Consider the following 19,185-nt stretch of genomic DNA (forward strand, 5'->3'; position numbering starts at 1 on the left):
ACGCAGATCAGCTAAATCTTTGTTGTCCCATGTCAAACATTCACATTATCATCTCCCATATTGTTTTCAAATTGTATTGAGATCTTTATGCTGATATCTGTCAGCACGGTGTTGAGTTTTATTATGCTGATGCTAATTCGTTAATCTTTATCTTTTAACACATTTCCCACCCTGTCTGTATAAGCTCTTTGTAAACATATTCTATAAGATCTCTCCCCGTTACTCAATAAAAGCTGTTTCTCAATCTTTGGATGATCAGCTTTAAACACAAAAGGTAAATGTCATAAAGTCAGCTAGAGTTAGGTCATAACACTGAATCATTTTGTTGGAATAATATCAAACATATCTTGTTATCATATTCCTGTTGAAATTAGGGATTTCACTGGCTATAACTCAATCAATTCATTTTCTCCCGTTGTCCAACTCGGGATTGTGGTTTGGATGGAGGAGTATACCAGGAGGACAGTACACCCCGGACTGGTCGGCAGTTTATCAAAGGGTGAACACATAAAGACAGAAAAACCACATTCAGACTTGGGGCCACTTTAGAATCACCTATTAACCTAACATGCATGTCTTTGGACAATGCACATGTTTTTTGTTTCTAACGCATTAAATCTTAATTTTCCCCCTCATATTTTTCCACCTTCTAAGAGGTGCCATGATGAAGAGATAATCAGGGTTATTCACTTCAAGAAAAATTCAAAGTCACAGGAAACAAAAGACCAAAAAGCAAGAAATATTTAATGATTTTTTTTTTTTTTTTTTTTAAATTGTCAAGCTATGTTAGAAATATTTTTTTAAGTTCTTTTTTCATAAACCCGTAAAGGCTCGTTTTGGGTAACAATCAGAAAGACAGAGAAAAACATGCCTGTGTGTATATGTACAGTGGAGCATCTACCAGTCAGTCAGCAACTGGGGAAGCACAAGAACAACTACGCCAACATCTGACAACCAATCATCCAAACAAACTTTAACTCAGCGTTACACTTCCTCGCGTCCCAGAAATACACCTGCCAAGTTTCAAGCAGATTAGTCAGTTGTTGAGATACATGAGGAACAGATGGTCACGCTGACCTACTGAGATGTCTGGAATAATTAGTAATTAGCACTCATTTTGAGCCAAATTCCTCCAACTCTGATCTTATCACAAACGTCTTGTACAAGCACAAAATTAGCTTAAACTAATTCGCTGAGGCCATCAATTCAAAGTATTCATGTGTAAGCTTTGGCTTGCTAACTTAGCTGCCGGTGTTTTGTTTCCGCAGAGCACCACAAGACATCTTAATAGCATTCTATCTTGACACCAACAGTTACATAAGGCCCTCAGCCCCCCACGAGATACCCTGCTCCACTCCCAGCTGTCTACTGTTGACTCACTGAGTGGGAAAGAAAAACTAGAGGGTAGATGCACTGGAGAGGCTGTGGGGGCCAGAGGGAAGGAAGGAGGATATTTGGTAAACACTCTGATGTTTCCTCGGCTTAAATACCACTTCCAGTAACATCAAATCGTGCCCATGACGCTTTTTACTTATCAGCATTTTTCTACCACGGCTGTTATTCATCCTGACTTCTTCTGCCATCTGAAAAAACTGCAAATGCCATTCCTTCATAAGGGATTTTTTTTCTGTCATGAAAACTGCACCCACTAAGCAGTCTAAAAATAGCTGACTTCCACCTGTCTGCCAAAAAACGGCGCTTATCTGGAGGACAGTAATCCAAAGGACACTTCGGATTTTCTGAGCATGTCGCTCTCGCTCAAACACGAAAAACGTGTTCATTTGTGGTATTTTCAGTGCTGAACTGGAGGTGTCTGGCAATCCAATTAACACACCACCAAGTTAATGAGTGTGGTGCCACGGCCAAGCAGTCACACTGTCATGCAGTAAACCTGACTCAAAAGGCACTGTACCCTCAAGCTGCCTCAGATCTACTGTGTAGGGTGATGAGATGGCACATAGAGCCATTGTTCTCCTCAATTATAAGCATCCAAATTATTACAAACAGAGAGAACTCCAAAAATTCATTCAACAGAATGACAACAGAGCAGCAAGAGGACAAAAGATGACAGAAAAATGCAGTGTCCCCATTACTGCCAGCAGAAAGGCGTGGTGAGAAAGGGCATATGAACCACTTACAAAGCCATTTGCTCCACTGTGTCTCTGGGCACAGCAGCCTTATTGCAATGCACTATTGATCCCCATTTTCTTTCTTTTTTGAACTTGCAACTCTACTGTATTGCCTCATAAACTCTCACCTGATCCCTTCTGCTAAAAGGCTTACTTCCATCATTTCCTACTTTCCCATCAGCCTTGTGGGAATTGGTACGTCAGCTGGGAGAGTAGAGCTAGAATATGTAACGGTACTTCAACAAATCCGGCATCCAATCTGTGTGTTCAGCCGTCAGCCTGCAGCAGTGGCAAATCGTCTTGAGGTGGTGATATCTACTCAAAGTTATGCGAGGCCAGAGCGTCATCAAACATACTAACGAAGACACTTATGTTATGTTATGAATAGCCAAATTATTGCATGTTACATTTTAAGCAATGCCACTTTTAGTTACCAGGCAGCAACCAGTGGGACACAAAAATGATCAGAATTGCTGAACTTGCCCTTTCTACCGTGTTTGTGCTATCGGTGGTTTTAGGAGGATTTTGATGAAACCGTCTTTGATGAAATTATCTGATAAATAATATAGCCTGCAGCGTGATAGGGCTAATCCAAAAAGTTCTAATACACTTCACTACTCCCAAAAGTTTTAGTACTTACTACTTTAGTATTAGTTCGATACTTAAAACAAATTATAGATATCCATGTCCTACTACATTTGTTGCATGTATTTATTCATTGTATAAAAGGATTACGTCAATAATATCATTAGAAGCCCATGCTGCATCACGATCAATAAATTAATCTTAAATGTTAAAGTAGGCAGCTGCACACTACCATAGACTTTGTATAAAACATAAAGTGCCCTCCATAATTTGAACTACGATAGCTCTTTTAGATGTTTTCTGACAAAGTTATTAATAATCTATCTGTGTAGCCACTGGTTTGCAGCTTGTTGTAGAGTGTTCTTGAGTTGGCAAGTTGTTATGAATTTGTTTTTCTTTACCACAGAAATGTTTCTGTCATCATGCACTTCTTTTTTGGCCTTTCTTGCTTTTTGTTGTTGCCAAGCTGAGCAGTACATAAAATCTTCTCTCTCTCATTCATTCTCTTTCCCCCTCTGATGGTTTTTCAGCCTAATGATCGCTCCCTCACTTGCACCAACGTCCCTTTGGGCCTCATATTTTCAAATTATATTAAAATTACAGTGAAAAGTTATAAAATACAAATTCAAGCCTTTGAATTAACTACAGCTGTTATGCCTGCTTCATTTGTCATGAAATAACACGGCAGAAGGCATCACCTGGCCATGACACTGTTTATCAACTGTTTATCTTTTAACAGTTGATATTTTTTATAACACTAATTAAATTAAAGCTCCAAGTCTGCACGTCAATCACATGTTGATTGTTTGATTTACAATATACTGTGATGGTGTTCCGAGGCAAACTACAAAAATTATCTAGCTCTGAAACAAACACGGAAGTGCATTTGATTGTTTACACTGGCCAGCAGGGGGCGACTCCTCCAATTGTAAGTCCATTGGTATTAACATCTACTGGCAACCAGCCTTCAGCCCTCCTTGTCAGTGGCCTCAGTTTAAATACTAAGTAAATGAGTTTTGGGTCTCAGTCATGAAAAATGGTGTTTATTTTCCTAATTATAGAACCCATTAATGTCCAAAAGGACCGTTTCAAAGTGACAACTGCCCCTTGATTATTATATGTGTGGTTTGAAAAAGCAAAGATGCGAAAACACTCAGATCCAGGATGCAAGACAAGGTTTTGCAAACCAATGTATTACTCTTTTTTTTAATTCCCAGTGATGAAGTATCACCATATCACTGTATCACTATGTACACTGTTATATAGTAGTTTTTGAATACAGTGGATTTTATCTACTGTTCTTCTCCAAGACTTGTTTAGGAAGCTTATATGTTGAACTGTGTAAAATTATTCTATTTTAAGTGAAGTGCCCTTATAGAATAATGCTATTATTTATACATTTTAATTGACTCCCAAGAAATGCGCTGCAGTTCTACCTGTATTAGTGAGTTAGAATAATGAAATAGGGATTGTTTTCTGTTTGTGTTTTATTTTTCAATGATTTGCTCTACCCCCCAAAGAAACCATCTACTTTTACCTCTAACAAAAGCCAAACAGTAAACTTTATATCTGATGTGTGATCAAAGAAAGGGAGGAGAGAGAGAATAGCTAGATTGTACAGACAGGACTCTGGCAAGGGTTTTAACCACTTCAGATGTTTAAATTCATCATGCAGCATCATCGAGGAGGTGTCTGATCTGTCCCAGATTGATTCTGCACCAACAGATGGTATGGCCCCCACAGAGCTTGGATCTTAACATCATGGAGTCAGTGTGGGATTACATGCAGTGACAGAATTGACAGAACTGAAAAAGTCTAAATCCACAAAAGAATTGGGGCAAGTTCTCCAAAATGACTGGCACAAGTTATTTTTAAAAAGCTCATTTTTGAAGGCTCCCTGCAAATCGCTACCTTATCGTGGTGGAAGGGTTTGTGTTTCCCAGGAATCACAGGAGCTATGTTGTCAGGGGGCTTTAGTCCTGGGTGAGGGACCAGACAAAGAGTAATTCAGAAAACCACTATGAGTAAAAGATCAAGGGAACAGTTCACCCTCCATGGGACAGGGTTCACCCTGGACCAAGGCCCAGGGTGGGTGCCCTTAGTCCATGGAGCCCGGTGGGGCACAGCCCCAAAAAAAGGACATGGGACCACCCTCCTGTAGGGCCACCACCTGCAGGAAGCGCTCTAGGCATCAATGTGTATTATTTTATGTTGTATTAACCCTTTAAAGCCGGTCTGAGCGGGCACGCTCCGTTTTGCGTAACTATTTTTAAATCCCGGTAGCACTGCAACCACATAAGGTAGCACAATAATTTTTTTTGCATATGAAACCGGAGGAGTTGTACTTACATCTTGTGCCATCAGCTTGTCCTAGGTCACAGTTTCCTTCCACATATAGCTTTGCAAAAACTGCATAAAAAGCACTTGCAGCAACAAAAACATAATATTCCAGAAACAAGCTTTGCCGATCCGATCAGCTGTTTGTAACACTTCCTAGTCCATCAGCGTGAACTATCGCATGTCCGCCATGACCTGCCCGAAACCGGAAGTGACGTCATTTTGCGGAAATGTAGTTTTTTACCATCAGGACCTTATGAGCCTATACTGGTGTTTTTAAAAGTTATGTTTGACTTTATGACTTTCTGTGTCGTTTCTGGGATGCTTAGGACTCAAATTGCACTGCTGGAAATAGTTTATTTTGATGCATATGCTGCTTTTTTGCAAATTTGCACTATAATATTTATTTTCGTTTTTCCTGCAGTAGATAAAAATTGGTGTATTTCAAAAATAAAACTATGAAGACACTCAAACTAAATTTCCTGTGGTGGGAAACTATTTTGTGCAACTTTTTTGTATTTACAGTTTTGAGGGATAAGCCTCTTAAATTTCTCTAACTAGAAATATATGTTAAAAAAACAAAAACGATTTTAAATTTTTTTGTAGTTTATTGCACTTTTTGCAATTTATGTAATTACTATGCACTTAATGCAGACATATCATTAAAATTTGGGCTATAATGGTTGTATTGATGTATATCAACTTGAAATGCTCCCAAAAATGGCACTACAGCATGTACAAATATAATATAAGCTCTGTCGGACTTGGTTCTATGGTAGGTCTTAAAGGGTTAAATACTGTATTTAAACATAACATACTGTATTGAAACTACTTGGAACTTTTTTAAATATGAAGATAAAAATGAGGTATTTGAAAATCAAGATTATGTAGTAAGTTTGAGTCTAAAAGAAGAAGGAATGAAAAATAGCAGGCAAACCTGTTCTCAGCAAGACATTTCCAAGTCACAAATGTCTGACAGCACTGTAGGATAAATGTGTGCCAAAACCACCTTTTTAATTCTTTAACTGAAAGCTTATTAAACCAGACACCTTAGTGAAATGTGGATTGTAACTCTGTTCTACTGTGGTGCGAGTGCTTTGGTCCACCTATTTCACTGTGAAATTTGCCTCTACATGGAATCCTTTTTCCCCCCTCCTCATGCAACTCTATAGTGCTCGCCTGATTGGGTCTGAAGAGAGCCGCTTTGGTCAAAGTCCTTTGTCATGGGCTAGACACAGAAGAATACAGATGAAGTGCAGATCGAGTCCAGCTCTCCTCCAGACCACTTTAATTACAATTTGCTGAAATGTTATCATGGACTTCTGTCCAATGCTGCCTACTGCAGCTCAAAGGACAAGCATTTGACCTAAAAGATGCAGCTTGTTTGTGCATTTACAAAGGAAAAAAGGCCCAAGATTAACAGCTTATCAGAGCAAAATCCGCTCTCGCCACAACTCTTGAATACCAATCACAACAAGAATACCGATGTCCCTGAACGTTTCTGTGCGCTGTTTTCTTTTGAATGGACGGTGCTTGCTACTGAGAGGCTGTAGCGTGCAAGGGTCAAGAGTCTGCAAAAGTACAAGGTTTATCAGGCGAGGCCGTACAGAGTAGTCTACAAAAGCTCAGGTCAGGTGTCACCCATGACTCTCTTTGAACAAAGTGTTGGTTCGAATGCAGAACACCCTGAAAGAGTGCTTGTGAAAAGACAGCAAAGCTGGTAATGAAATGAAGGCTCTTCATCAGCTTAATCCATTAAATATGTTGACACTGCTGTTAATCACACACTGTGAATCCTGTGAGAGGGCACAGCATTCAGAGTTTGAGAAGACCGATTCACAGAGAATTACTCCTTTTCACTGATATAAAATCAGCACTTCAGCCTTGCAACCCTTAAAAAAGAAAAAAAAAAAAAAAAAAAAAAAAAAACTAAATCTAACTATAGCCGTTCACAAACATCAACTCCCCGTTACCCTTCCACCCATGGAGCACCTAACACTTCAGACACACTTCTCACTCCTGGAGATCTTCTGTCTGGTTTAGGAGAGGGTGCTGCCAGGACAGAGTGTACAGGAGGCATTAAACGTGGAACCCCGTCGCTCACTAGGAGCAAGATTTACAGTGCACACCAACTCAAAATCCTCTTTAGGTGTTAAAAATCTGTATTTACTACAGAGAAGCAGTGTCAGCTTGCAATTGAAAGACATGGACAAAAGTATTTTTGCAGCTTGCCTTATTTCATATGTTATTTATAGGAATTAAGAGTCCAAAACTGGGGAGGAGATGAATCACACCACCATGATTTACGATTTAAATCTGTGCCGATCAATTTACTGCTACTGTGCTAAAATCAACACTGTTAAAAGCCTGTTTTATTTTGCACCTGATGTGGTCATGACAGTGCTGTTAGGAGTGTTAATTTATTTGTAATGAGACGGGAAGAGTTTATCAGAATGAGTGCATAATTGGCAAAGGTGGATGGCTGTGAGCACCGTGTCAGAGCACTGGCTCCATCATGTAACTCTTCAGTGAGTCCTCCCTCCGCATGTTTAGAGCCTCCACAGTAAAACGGGTATTTTTATGAAACAGAATAGAACTGGACTAAATTTAGCACCACAGTAAATGCGTTATTGCAGGGAGTGAATAAATGAGCTTCCGGGTTACAAAAATCGAGGGGTGCTGTGGAATTACTGTGTCACATGCCACATGACGCAATGTCAAAATCAGTGCAGGACACCCAGCAAGCAAGCATAAAAACACCTTAAGTCTCACTCTCATTAATGTTATTGTTATTTTTTACCATTTTCTTTTTTTCAGTGGCAAGATGAATAATTAAAAATAGCTGCATCCATAATATGAGGTAAGTAGTTAAGAGATGTGTTTGGAGACTGGACAAGAATAGCCTGTAGGTTTTTGTTTGTTTGTTCTTGAAACAAACAATGTGAATTGTTATGCCCACATATTATTCAGCCACCATGTGACCAAGGCTACCTTTGCTGAAGTCTTTAGGATCGAGTGACAGGCTGTACCCAGGTAACGTCTCCAACAGCAGCTTGTAGCAGGCCCTCCAGCCAGGCTCTGGGATGGTGGGAGCTACACACTGCATGGCAGCGACACGCTTGAAAAAAGCTGATTTTCGATGGAATCCAATCAATTCATAGAGCTCAGACAGGATACTGTAGCGCTGGATCTTCTCTTCCTCCGACAGCTGTGGAAGGGAGAAACACCATTATGTCTTCCTGCACTGGAAAATTCACTTTTTAAAATCACCTCATCTTATCCATCAATGCATGTGCATGCTTTGATATTCAGAGGCACGAGGGAGGTAAATTATGGTGAGATCACCTTGTTTAAAAGTGTTCTTGTGACATCACGGCCACTTTGTAAGCCAATCACAGGACAGGTAGATATATAATTTATCAAACACAGATTTCTGTTGGGGCATCTTTTTATCAGTGTCTTCTAATGTACCAAGAGGGCAGCATTAATATTCCAAACCCATTGATGAAAGATGATGAAAAGACGACTTTGCCTGACATTAAAACACTGAGATTTAGTTAAAAGTGAAATGCTGTCTGCCCAGCTCATTGGAAAAAAAGGGGGGGAAAAGGAGACATTCCTGGACAACTAAATTTGGTTACAAATTGTTTACAGCATGAACTTACTATCTCAATGACACTGCTCTTAGATCTATGTTTGTATTGGATCTAGAGAGTCCTGCAGCTGTACAGATGTTTTTTAAGATTAATGATGTCATGGTTTCATTTATTAATAAACAGGCAAAGTGTCTGTTGTCTTATAAGTTACTTAATTTAAAGCTCATAATCAGCTCTTTTACACAATTTGTTACCCGTATATTTTCGTCAGCTCATCTCCTGATCTGAGGTCATCTGTCTCACAAAAACATGCATATAAGATCCCTATTTATTCCTGATATTGTCACAATTATGTATTGTCAAGAAACTACTCATGAAATCGTTCTGTCTCTAGAAAGCTGACAACAAGCGGCTAAACAGCAGCAGCTGGCTATAAGATAACATTTTGACAGCTAACGTTACAGTGCAAGCGTCCTAAAAATGATCAACACATTGACTATACTCATCACATTGTTTATTTGCCAAGCATCCAAGTCAAGCAATTTTAGATCCACTTCAAAGAAAGTTTACTAACACCAGCTAATGGCAGTTTTACACCCTCCTCTAGATTAAATAGACGTGAACACCCAGCATACTGACAGGTGACTGACAGCCTACACTCACTATGGAAGAACTGTGCTGCAGTTTTTGAAGCGAGTCTGGGGTAAAAATGTATTATTTAATTGACAGATATCAGGTTTTTTATTCACGATTTACTGCTTAGTGTTGAGATTTTTTTAAACATGTTGAAACATTTTTGTGAATATCTTGATGCATTCTCAGTCATCCAGGAAAGTAAATCTCCAAAAGTTGATTCTGTTCATCTGGACGTAGCGTTTTGTGAGAGAAACGTTTCGTCACTCATCCAAGTGACTTCTTCAGTCTCAGCTGACTGCAGGTTTCCCCAAATCCTATAAACAGTACATTTGCATAATGACTGAAACCAGCCCACTGAAAGGACAATGGGCTGGGAGGTCAGTTTCTTAATCTTAATTATACAAATTCTCAAGACCATTGATCAACAACCTGTTTATAAGATTGGGGAAACCTGCAGTCAGCTGAGACTGAAGAAGTCACTTGGATAAGTGCCGAAAGATTTCTCCCACAAAACGCTACGTCAGATGAACAGAATCCACTTTTGGAGATTTTTGTGAATAAAAATGTTTCTATACACAAACTCTATAACACAAATACGCCAGCTATAATTCATAACAGATGTGAGCCATCTAAATTTGACATTTTTAATCCCTCCTGACTGACCAAAATGTGATTGTCCTACAGGGGCCACCGTAGCTAGGATTGTGCTCTAGGAATGGCAGGGATACCAACACTAGATAAAGTTGACTGCAATCTACTGACATCTAGTGGTGAGATTTTACACACTGTGACTTTAACATGTCTTTCCAACATCAACCAAATGAAAAGAAAATCACGTCATTTAAAAAGTTGTTCTATTAAATGGTTTTGGAAGTTTGACGCTAGATAAAAATTGTTAAGAACACTTTCATCACACTGAACAATAATAACAATGACACAGGAGGAAAATTTCAATGACAAATGTAAAAAACAACAACAAACAAACAGAAAAACTGAAGCATTTTCACACAACAGGAGAACAAAAAACTGTGAATCAGTGTACTCAAAGGTGTCCTGGAAGAACTTCACTGACTCAAAGTCGTATGAGCAAAAAATTCAGACACAAAAATAAATGTATTAATCTAATGATAAAGAGCTAAGACCAAAAAAGCAATACATACTCCGAGGGCACAATATGGTGCAAGCAAGGCCCATTTTAGAGTGTCTTTTTGCTAAAGGTCCTGTGATTTAACTGTCCACCACAGAGCCAGTGGTCATATTAATCATCCCGTGCGGCTAGGAAAGCTTTTATTTCCCGGTCAGATGGCGTACCTGTCCCAGGTTGATGTAAACGGCATTCTGCAGGAAATCTGAAGCCTCTCTGGCCCTCTTCTGAATAGCCAGCACCCTGACTGCTTTCACACAGGCCTCCAGCTCGATGACACCTGCGTTCTTGTACTGCGAAAGATAAGAGGAGGAGTAAGGGGCAGGAGGAGGCTCGGTGTTAATGAATAATGAACAGTCGATCAGAGTCGCCTTGAGTTTTACAACCCACCACATAATCAGGGAGAATGTTCTCTCATTAACATATGACCGTATTCATCAGTCAACGCGGATGTGGGAAGATGGACCAGTGTGATAACTCGGATCTCCTATTGTTCTACGTTCAGGAATTCCCAACCATTACTCAGTTTCTGCTGAAAAAGCTGAGCAGTTGCTGCTGGTTTGCCCCCTTTTTCCCCTCTTTTCTTCTCTTCTCAAACCTCACCGTCCCTCAACTTCCTTCCACTTCCACCCTCATTGTCTCCTTATTAAAATTCAATTAATATCTGAATGGCTCTGTGTTGAGATGTAATTTAATTCTCAATGAACTAGTTACAGGTAAAAGGGCTGAAAGAAGGTCAGTGCAAAGAGGCAATTATAATAATGAAGATAAAGAGCAGGATTGCTTCTGAATAGTTTGGAAGCATAATGAGCCTATTCGGCTTCTCCTAAGCATTAAAGATACTTTAATAGTATTCTTGGTGACTTTGTACTGGGTCCAAGTACATTGTGCTATAAATGGAACCTGTACAATAACTTTTCTGTGTGCAGGAGTGCATTATTGCTGACTAATAAGCTTCTAGTCCTACTATCTACACATGCCCCCATGCTTGCCCCCATGAAGCTTCAGTATAGCAATAATAACAAACAGCTGCTGTCAGCATGCACAAGTCCTTAACAACTCAAACAAAATAAAATACTGCCCCCTGCTGAAATCAATAAATATTACTACACAGCTTACGACGCGCTTACGTTTCTGCTTACCAGGTTTTGTGTGAGCATTAGTCTAAAGACTGAATGGCTGTATTTAAAAATACCCTTTATTTTCTCTAATCTGATTCCCCATTCAAGTCAAAAACACAACCCATTAACCTGGAGCTCTGCGGCTTGTACTATGAAGCAAGATCAGGATACTCAGCATATCTTTTTTAATCTGGCTTCAATTACCCTTCACTTAACCACTATTCACAAGAAGGTGCTTATCAACTCTGTAAGTTAAACCAGGGTTAACCGCATAATTAAGACTGAGGTTTTGCAGCATGTAACCCATCACAAACAAGCACTGGTCTACTGGCAACAGAGCAGATCATTTCACAAACAATAACAGAACTACAGGATAGGAAAAATATGAGGTTAAACTCGTAATATACACCATCAACATGACAGCTACTACAGCCAAGCAGCACTGTCAGGAAAGCGCTGTATGTACCTATAGTATTAACTGCATCAGTTAATGTAAATACTAGTAACTATAAAACCAGGAGGGAAATCTGGCAAAAATATGCTGACCACATAATCTAATGGACTTATCAGTGTAAATAACCAATCATTACAGCACTGGGAGCTCCTGCTATAATAACTAATTAAATGAGCGAGCTGTTAGATGTATTCTTTCAGCACGTAAGAGAGTTTTTGCCCTATTCTTTCCACTGCAGGCCTGATGGCATTAAAACTGTCTGAGAGAGAGTACACAACAGATAAACAACAGAATTCAAAGCAGTTGCAGGCTGACTTGCAAATTTCATATAAAATCAACATGCACAAGGCTTTAGTGCTCTCTGTTTTAGGATTACGTTGCTTTATAACTCTAGAACAAAGAAATAACTTTAGAAATGTCTGCAGTCAGCAAGAAAAAAAAAAACAGAGGGGAGACAAAAGTTTTAGTTAGAGAAGTGATCAGGCAGTAGGTGGTGGTTTTGCATGCACTGACCCCTTACTCATCCTCATATGACAATGCACAATGACGAAGTAGTTTGATACAGTGAAACCACAGGATAAAACACGAGGTTATCTTGCCAAGTGTCCAACGCTGCTTCTTAGCACAAACCTCTAGATGGTCACTCATCTCATTTTTACCAAGTCTAATATCAAGAGAACAGCCTCAATAAAGATAAACTAAAGCACCTTTGGAGAACAAGTGCAGCCCCAGGCAGGACCTGCTGCTTATCATGTACAATTAAAGGAGAATAAATGCTCTTAATCTGCAGAGGGTGTTTTGATCTAAAGAACGAGGCTGCCATTAGTACTTTGTCTTGCTGTTTCAATAGCTAAAAATCTCTCTTTAGGACCTCCCTACTGCATCTGTGGCTCTCTGCTAGGAGTCTAATTTTCCTCTATTCTGTAGGCATTTCTGTAGGGTTCATCAAGTTTAAGACGTTAAAACCACATATCAACAATCTAATATTACATCATTCTTAGCAGTACTGTAAAAGTACAGTGGAAAATCACAGGATTATATGAGCTGGAGTTAGATATTGTGCCATTTTATATACACTATACATAAAATGTTTAATATCGCAGCCTACATCATATGCAAGAATATGTTATGACTAACATTACTGCCTAGACCAAGCAAGAGAGTTTTTTTAATAAGACATTATTAACTTTCAAAGCCTTTATTGAGACAACTGAATCGAAATGTTAAGAGACACATTTAAATATTAGTGATTATTTATATGAATCAGTTTCATGCTATGTTTGCACCTCTGAAGCCCTACTGATCGACCATGACTGCATTCATGCAGATCATTTACATGAGATGAGCAAGTCTGTGTACCAAAAAGGTTCTGACAATGGCTGGACATAATGACAGCTATTGATGGAAAAGTGCCTGGTTGCGTGACACTGACCTTATGTTACTAAATATAGGCTGTCATACATTAACTGTTCAGGGCTCGCAAAATCGCTAGCCCGACGTCCCGGGGCTAGCGATTTTTCCAGTCGGGCTACCAAAATCTATCTCTGCCCTGCCCGTCGGGCTATCGTAGGAAGGGAAAATATATGTCAATGCTTTTGCATTCTTTCGGAAATTTCGTTTGAATTTGCTTGGTTTTTTTGCTTTCACTTTGCAATCGCGCGAACTGTGTATAGAGAGCGACAGTACTGATTGGTGAGTGACGATAATTTGCGCACCAATTCCTCTGACATCGTCTTATCAATCGTTAGCTTACTATGCAAACATGACAAGTGAAATCTCCCGCAGCAAGCTTAAACATGTGAGAGGTTGATCGCGCAGAGAATCGCTGAGCGTTAAGTGAGTGCGTGTGTAAAAGCAGCAGGATATATATTTTAGTTCTGCTGAGCCAAATAAGACAGGTCAGGGTGAAGAAGTGACAGCCAAAGAAAAGGTTACCACAAAACGGAAAAGTTATGACAAATCAGACTATAAGGCAAAAAATAAAGTGCAGCTTTATGGTTTCATGGACAAAAGAATTTCTGTGGCTGCAATATGACAAGCTAAATAATAAACAGGGGTGCACATAAGTGGTCCGCAGGTGCATTCGCTGTCAAAATAAAAAAAGGCGCACAAGATAAGAAGTTGCAACGCGTGTTTGCGTACATAAGATTTTCTGGAGGAGGACAGACATTTGTTTAGAACTCTTAAAGATGTCGAAGAAGCAAGCTCCTTTAAGCAATTACTTTGGTGTTCCTCCACCTCCAAAGAAATGTCAGAAGGACTCCGAACCACAAAAGAAGCGCGTATTCTCGGAAAAGTAGTTGCAGGAGGTGAGCTGGCTTCAAACAAATGATGAACGCACAGAGATGTGGTGCGGAATGTGCCGTGAAAATCCCACTCTAGCGGACAAAAACAGTGCATTTTATATGGACGCAAACACGCGTTGCAACTTCTTATCTGGTGCGCGTCTTTTATTTTGACAGCAAATGCGCACATGCGGACCACTTATGTGCACCCGTGTAAATAACATAATGTTCTGCCGGGTGTGTTGTTGGTTTTCCCTCGATTTCTGAGTCGACAAGCGCCTTTGTTACTGGGACCAGTAATTTTAAGAAAGACCCCCATTAGAACCCATGAGAAATGCAAGAAATGCATTATTGCTCAGTCTGCAATATCTTTCCCAGAACAAACACCAATTGCAAATAACATACTAAAAATAAACCTGAAAAATCTGTTTAGAACAGCGTACTATGTTGCAAAGAGTGAACTACCACTGGCAAAATTTAGCAGTCTTTGCAAACTTCAAAAAGCAAATGGCCTAGATCTTGGTTCCACTTGCCTCTTACCCGTGACTTCAGTGGAAATTTCAAATTCAGGATCTGACACAGGCTGATTCATGTTCTACACAGTTCTTACAAGTTCATAGAAATTTCTGTTCAATTAGAACCAAGTATTTGAGTTGATGATTGTAATTTTTATACAATGTTGTAATTTGTGTTTCAACAATTTTTTGATTAATGTTTTGTTTCCGTTACAATATTATACTTTAATGTATAATATTGTAAAGGAAACAAAACAGGAAACAAAACATCAATCAAAAAATTGCTCTCTTTTTTTATTCGGGCTACTTAAATTTATTTTGGGCTACCAAAAACTGAAGAGTCCCTGCCCGAAGGGCTACCAGGGATTTTGAAATTTTGCGAGCCCTGCTGTTCCTCTACGTTCCTCACTAAAAGCCGCCATGTGTGCTGTCAATCTCATCGTCCTCCATGCTGGGAAACAACATGTGGCCCAAAATGTTCTCCAAACTTTCAGAATCAATTGCATGAAGCCTCCGGAAGTATCCAACAGAAAGGCAGATATCACAGAAATGCTGATTTGCATGGGACTAATCACTGTCACAGGGCTTCTGTGCTCTGGTTTGAGAGCAGAAGGAGACACAAATTCCTGCGAGGGTTGCATCAATAAGAGCATCCAGCATAAAGATCAGTGCCAAACAAAAATTTGCAGATCTATCAGCTGTGGCAACTGCTTACAAAAAAAGGAGCAGCTAGAAAGAAGCTCATCTTGTCCTTGTTTAGTCCCCTGAAGACTCTTATTGAAAATGTACGGCCTGCTTGTTAGTGTTTGAATATATTGTTAAGGAATTCATTGGGAAATTTTGAATGACAATTAAGCTTTACTGTAATCATCTATACAGAAATTTTAAAATAGTTCATGTTTAAGATCCAACTAAAAATCAAGCAAAATAATCTATTATCCTCAAGCCAACCCAACAACAACCACACTGGTTGGGACCTGGTTTAACAGCCGTGTACACTTCGGGCAGTACCTTTCCATAGTAGGAGATGGCCTCTTTGTACTTCTCGATAATGTCCTCAGGACTCAGGCAGTTCTTTGCTCGTCCAATCTCAGTGCTGGTGTCCGCACTAATGCCGTTGGTTGTGAGGGCTCCTACAGTCAAAACAGGACAGCATAAGATTGGTACAGGAAAGAAACAGAGAAGACAGTGCATCACTCTGATCTGCTACTAAAGGAAAGGAAGGAGAAACAGAGTGAACAAAGGAAGAAGAGAAAACTCTTTGAAGGAACAGTACTGGACACCCCATCAACAAATACTTTCAAATATATCACATAACACAGACCACGTTACAGTAATGGATTGAAATATTGTTTAAGACCCACAGGGTGATGAACCAAATGTGTTTATCCCATTTTTCCGATTTAAAAGAACTAAAACATGAAGGGGTAAAATTAACAATAAGATATAAACACAGCCACAGGTAAACTTACCTGTTAGTCTTTAAATGAAAGTGCAGACGGCCTCTCTAAGCCAAATCTGATTAGAATACACACTGACCTGTGTGTGTGACTGTGATGCTGTCACAATGTATGCGATGTGATGCTGACCAAATGACATTTGCATCATGACGGGGCAATGATTGTACAGTGCAACACACTGTGTAATTTTTTAGTTAGCGAAGATACAAATATACACAAAATATAATAGAATATATTTGCTAATATAGTGACAGATTCAGCAACAGTGAGCGTTTAGTAAGCAGGAAGTCTGCACGACTGGTGTTTGACTGCCCCCTGCTGGAGCAACAACAGTCTTCAAAGAGAAATATTCTAGTAAGCAATTGCTTTAAATCATTTTGATGGGGTTCAATTATTTTTCTTTCGTAATCAAGAGTAAGATGTAAGCTGGTATTATTAATGGGTCAATAAATAAGGAATGGAAGCAACAGAGAGGTCATTTAAAGATCTGGTGACTGAAAGTGAGGCTGTGAGGAGAAAATAAATGGTGAAACCAAACCAACAGAGGAGAACATCTGTCACAGGAGGGATAAATACATCGGGTGATTGGTGAAACAAACTATATAAATCAAGGTGGTGACGGTGAAGGATGAAGAGTGATATAAAAACAGATGCAAACGAGGGCGCGTGTGATCACAAGCAAGCAGGCAAATTGTTGTCCAGAAGAGCTAAGTTGGTTATACATTCCATACCTGGATCAATGAGAACCTCCTGAGCCCCTACAGACAGAGAGAGAGAATGCAGATTCACTCCATGACGCAGGGAGCAATGTTAGCAGTGTTAGTCCCAACAATTTGCAAAAATAGCTGCTGCTGGTTTGCCATGAAACACTCTGAGCATGTAGCTGTATTATTGACACTGCTCATTCATCGGCCAATCAACATGCTATTAAGTGATGACAAACAATTTTGAGCTCAATAAGGTGTGGTGAATAAAGCTTTGTGTTAAGCTTCCAAACATTTACACTGCTGCAGCTGCTGCCACTCTGGCTCATTGATATACTACACCGCTATACACACTATAGTGGTATTTTAACTCTATATTAAACTACATAAGAGCGCCATACATGTTACATTTTATGCATAGTAGCACTTATAATATGTGATACAAAGTGGTTGTAACTATATGGAGGTTGATTAAATTTCTTTAAAACCATGTGCGAAACAGAGCGTGTGCAACGGTACTAAAAAAGTTGTGTACTTACACAACTTAACAAAGTAATAAACAAATTATTTGCATCAAAATAAATGTATTCCACCTTATCAATCTAACACATACATACAAAAAAAATCATCACCAAACTTAACACAAAATTAAATCAGCGCGGGATACGACTTTCATTCTTACGGGCGATCGTGGCTCAAGAGTTGGGAGTTCGCCTTGTAATCGGAAGGTTGCCGGTTCGAGCCCCGGCTCAGACAGTCTTGGTCGTTGTGTCCTTGGGCAAGACACTTCAGCGTGTGTGAATGGGTGGATGACTGGATGTGTAAAGCGCTTTGGGGTCCTTAGGGACTAAGTAAAGCACTATACAAATACAGGCCATTTACATTGCATTACATTCCTTTTATTTAAAAGACATATTTTCAGAGGGACGGGACTAAAACTCATAGCGACATGAGATCCCTCTCTGTTTCTGGAAATGGTTTATGCAGTATGTAAAGTGTTTTCAGGTGTTTGAGTAAGTTAGTTGTGGCACAAACACTAAGATACTTCTTGATTAACATCACTTGAACTAAATAATACGAAGTATTGCCAAATAGATGATATTCTGCTTCGCAGGACAAGCTCTTTGCCTTCTGCTGTGCCAGATATTTGAACTTTCTTGTGCATTTGTCTTTAATTCAGTGTTACTCATCCAGTCAACAATCAGGAAACTTCTAGTTGCACAGTGCAGGGAACAGGCAAGCAAATACTCAGACGCTCATTTAGGGAGCTCTCCGATTCCATTTTGCTTTACGTTCTGTTTGCGGAGCATACATTTTTAGTAGTACTCAATCACAATTATTTAATTGTTAAGAGCTAAAATTGTGTTCAAGATTCAAATTCAATAAAACTGTGCAGCCCTAGTGCATAGCTGAATTCCTTTTTACTGAACATTTAGCTTTAATTTGTTTGCTGTTACATTTTTACTGTCACTGAAATTCCCTTTTTTAGTTATTTTAATTTGATCATTCGTTTAATGTTGTTGTACAGCCTTATGTCGTTTATAAATACTTAAACCTATCTGAAAATTAATTGTTAGGGGGAAAAAATAAATAAATCATATTCCAATCCGAAATCCACACATCCTCAGATTCATTCAGACAAATGCGTTTTAATAGTCTTTGTGTTTAGCAGACGCTCTACAGATTCAGTTAACTTAAGGTATACACAAAGCTGTGTTAAAATTAGAGCAAGTTAAAAGCAAGTTAATAACAGGCCAGGCAGAATAAATGATGTTAACTGTAAATTAGCAGTCATCAGGTTAGGTGAGAAAAGCTTTGGAGGTTTGAGGAGGTACTCTGCACACAAAGTAAGCAGCTTTCTTGAGCAAGCAAAGCTTAGCAGTGTTTGCGCTGCTGATCAGTAGAGATATTCTCACTCAGTTACAACTCACACATAGAAAACAGTCATCAAGGCCACCGCTTGACAGCACGGTTACAGAGCGATGTGCTCACCTGCTCTGTGGCGTTTCCCTGCATCTAGTGGCTGGGAGATACTCTGTTTGCGCCCCATCATCTTCCCTGCTGTGCCTCCAGGGTAGTGGAATATGACAGAGGCTGAGCATAAACCCTCCAGTGCAGCTGCAGACAAAAAAAAACACAGCACTCTACCACTCAGATCAGTTTGCACTAATGATCATTTGCTTCAAAGTTTTGAGATCTGCCTGTAAGGCGAGCAAAGG

At 39.4% G+C, this 19,185-nt stretch overlaps 1 protein-coding gene across 2 annotated transcripts in view; it reads right to left on the reverse strand.

Moving 5' to 3' along the window:
- trappc9 (trafficking protein particle complex subunit 9) overlaps window positions 1–19,185 on the reverse strand; it is a 235,203-nt gene that overhangs the window by 208,260 nt on the left and 7,758 nt on the right. The window contains exons 5-9 of one of the 2 annotated variants that reach the window (XM_084919345.1): window positions 18,959–19,084; window positions 16,994–17,020; window positions 15,814–15,935; window positions 10,595–10,720; window positions 8,043–8,259 (exon numbers count right to left, since the gene is read on the reverse strand). In XM_084919345.1, coding sequence (XP_084775471.1) covers window positions 8,043–8,259; window positions 10,595–10,720; window positions 15,814–15,935; window positions 16,994–17,020; window positions 18,959–19,084 — 618 coding nt within the window. The remainder of the gene's footprint in view (window positions 1–8,042; window positions 8,260–10,594; window positions 10,721–15,813; window positions 15,936–16,993; window positions 17,021–18,958; window positions 19,085–19,185) is intronic. The other variant, XM_084919346.1, reaches the window with a different exon arrangement.

This window comes from Perissodus microlepis, chromosome 22 (genome assembly GCF_051167445.1).
Source record: "Perissodus microlepis isolate ML-2025 ecotype Zambia chromosome 22, ASM5116744v1, whole genome shotgun sequence".
Lineage (NCBI taxonomy): Eukaryota > Metazoa > Chordata > Actinopteri > Cichliformes > Cichlidae > Perissodus > Perissodus microlepis.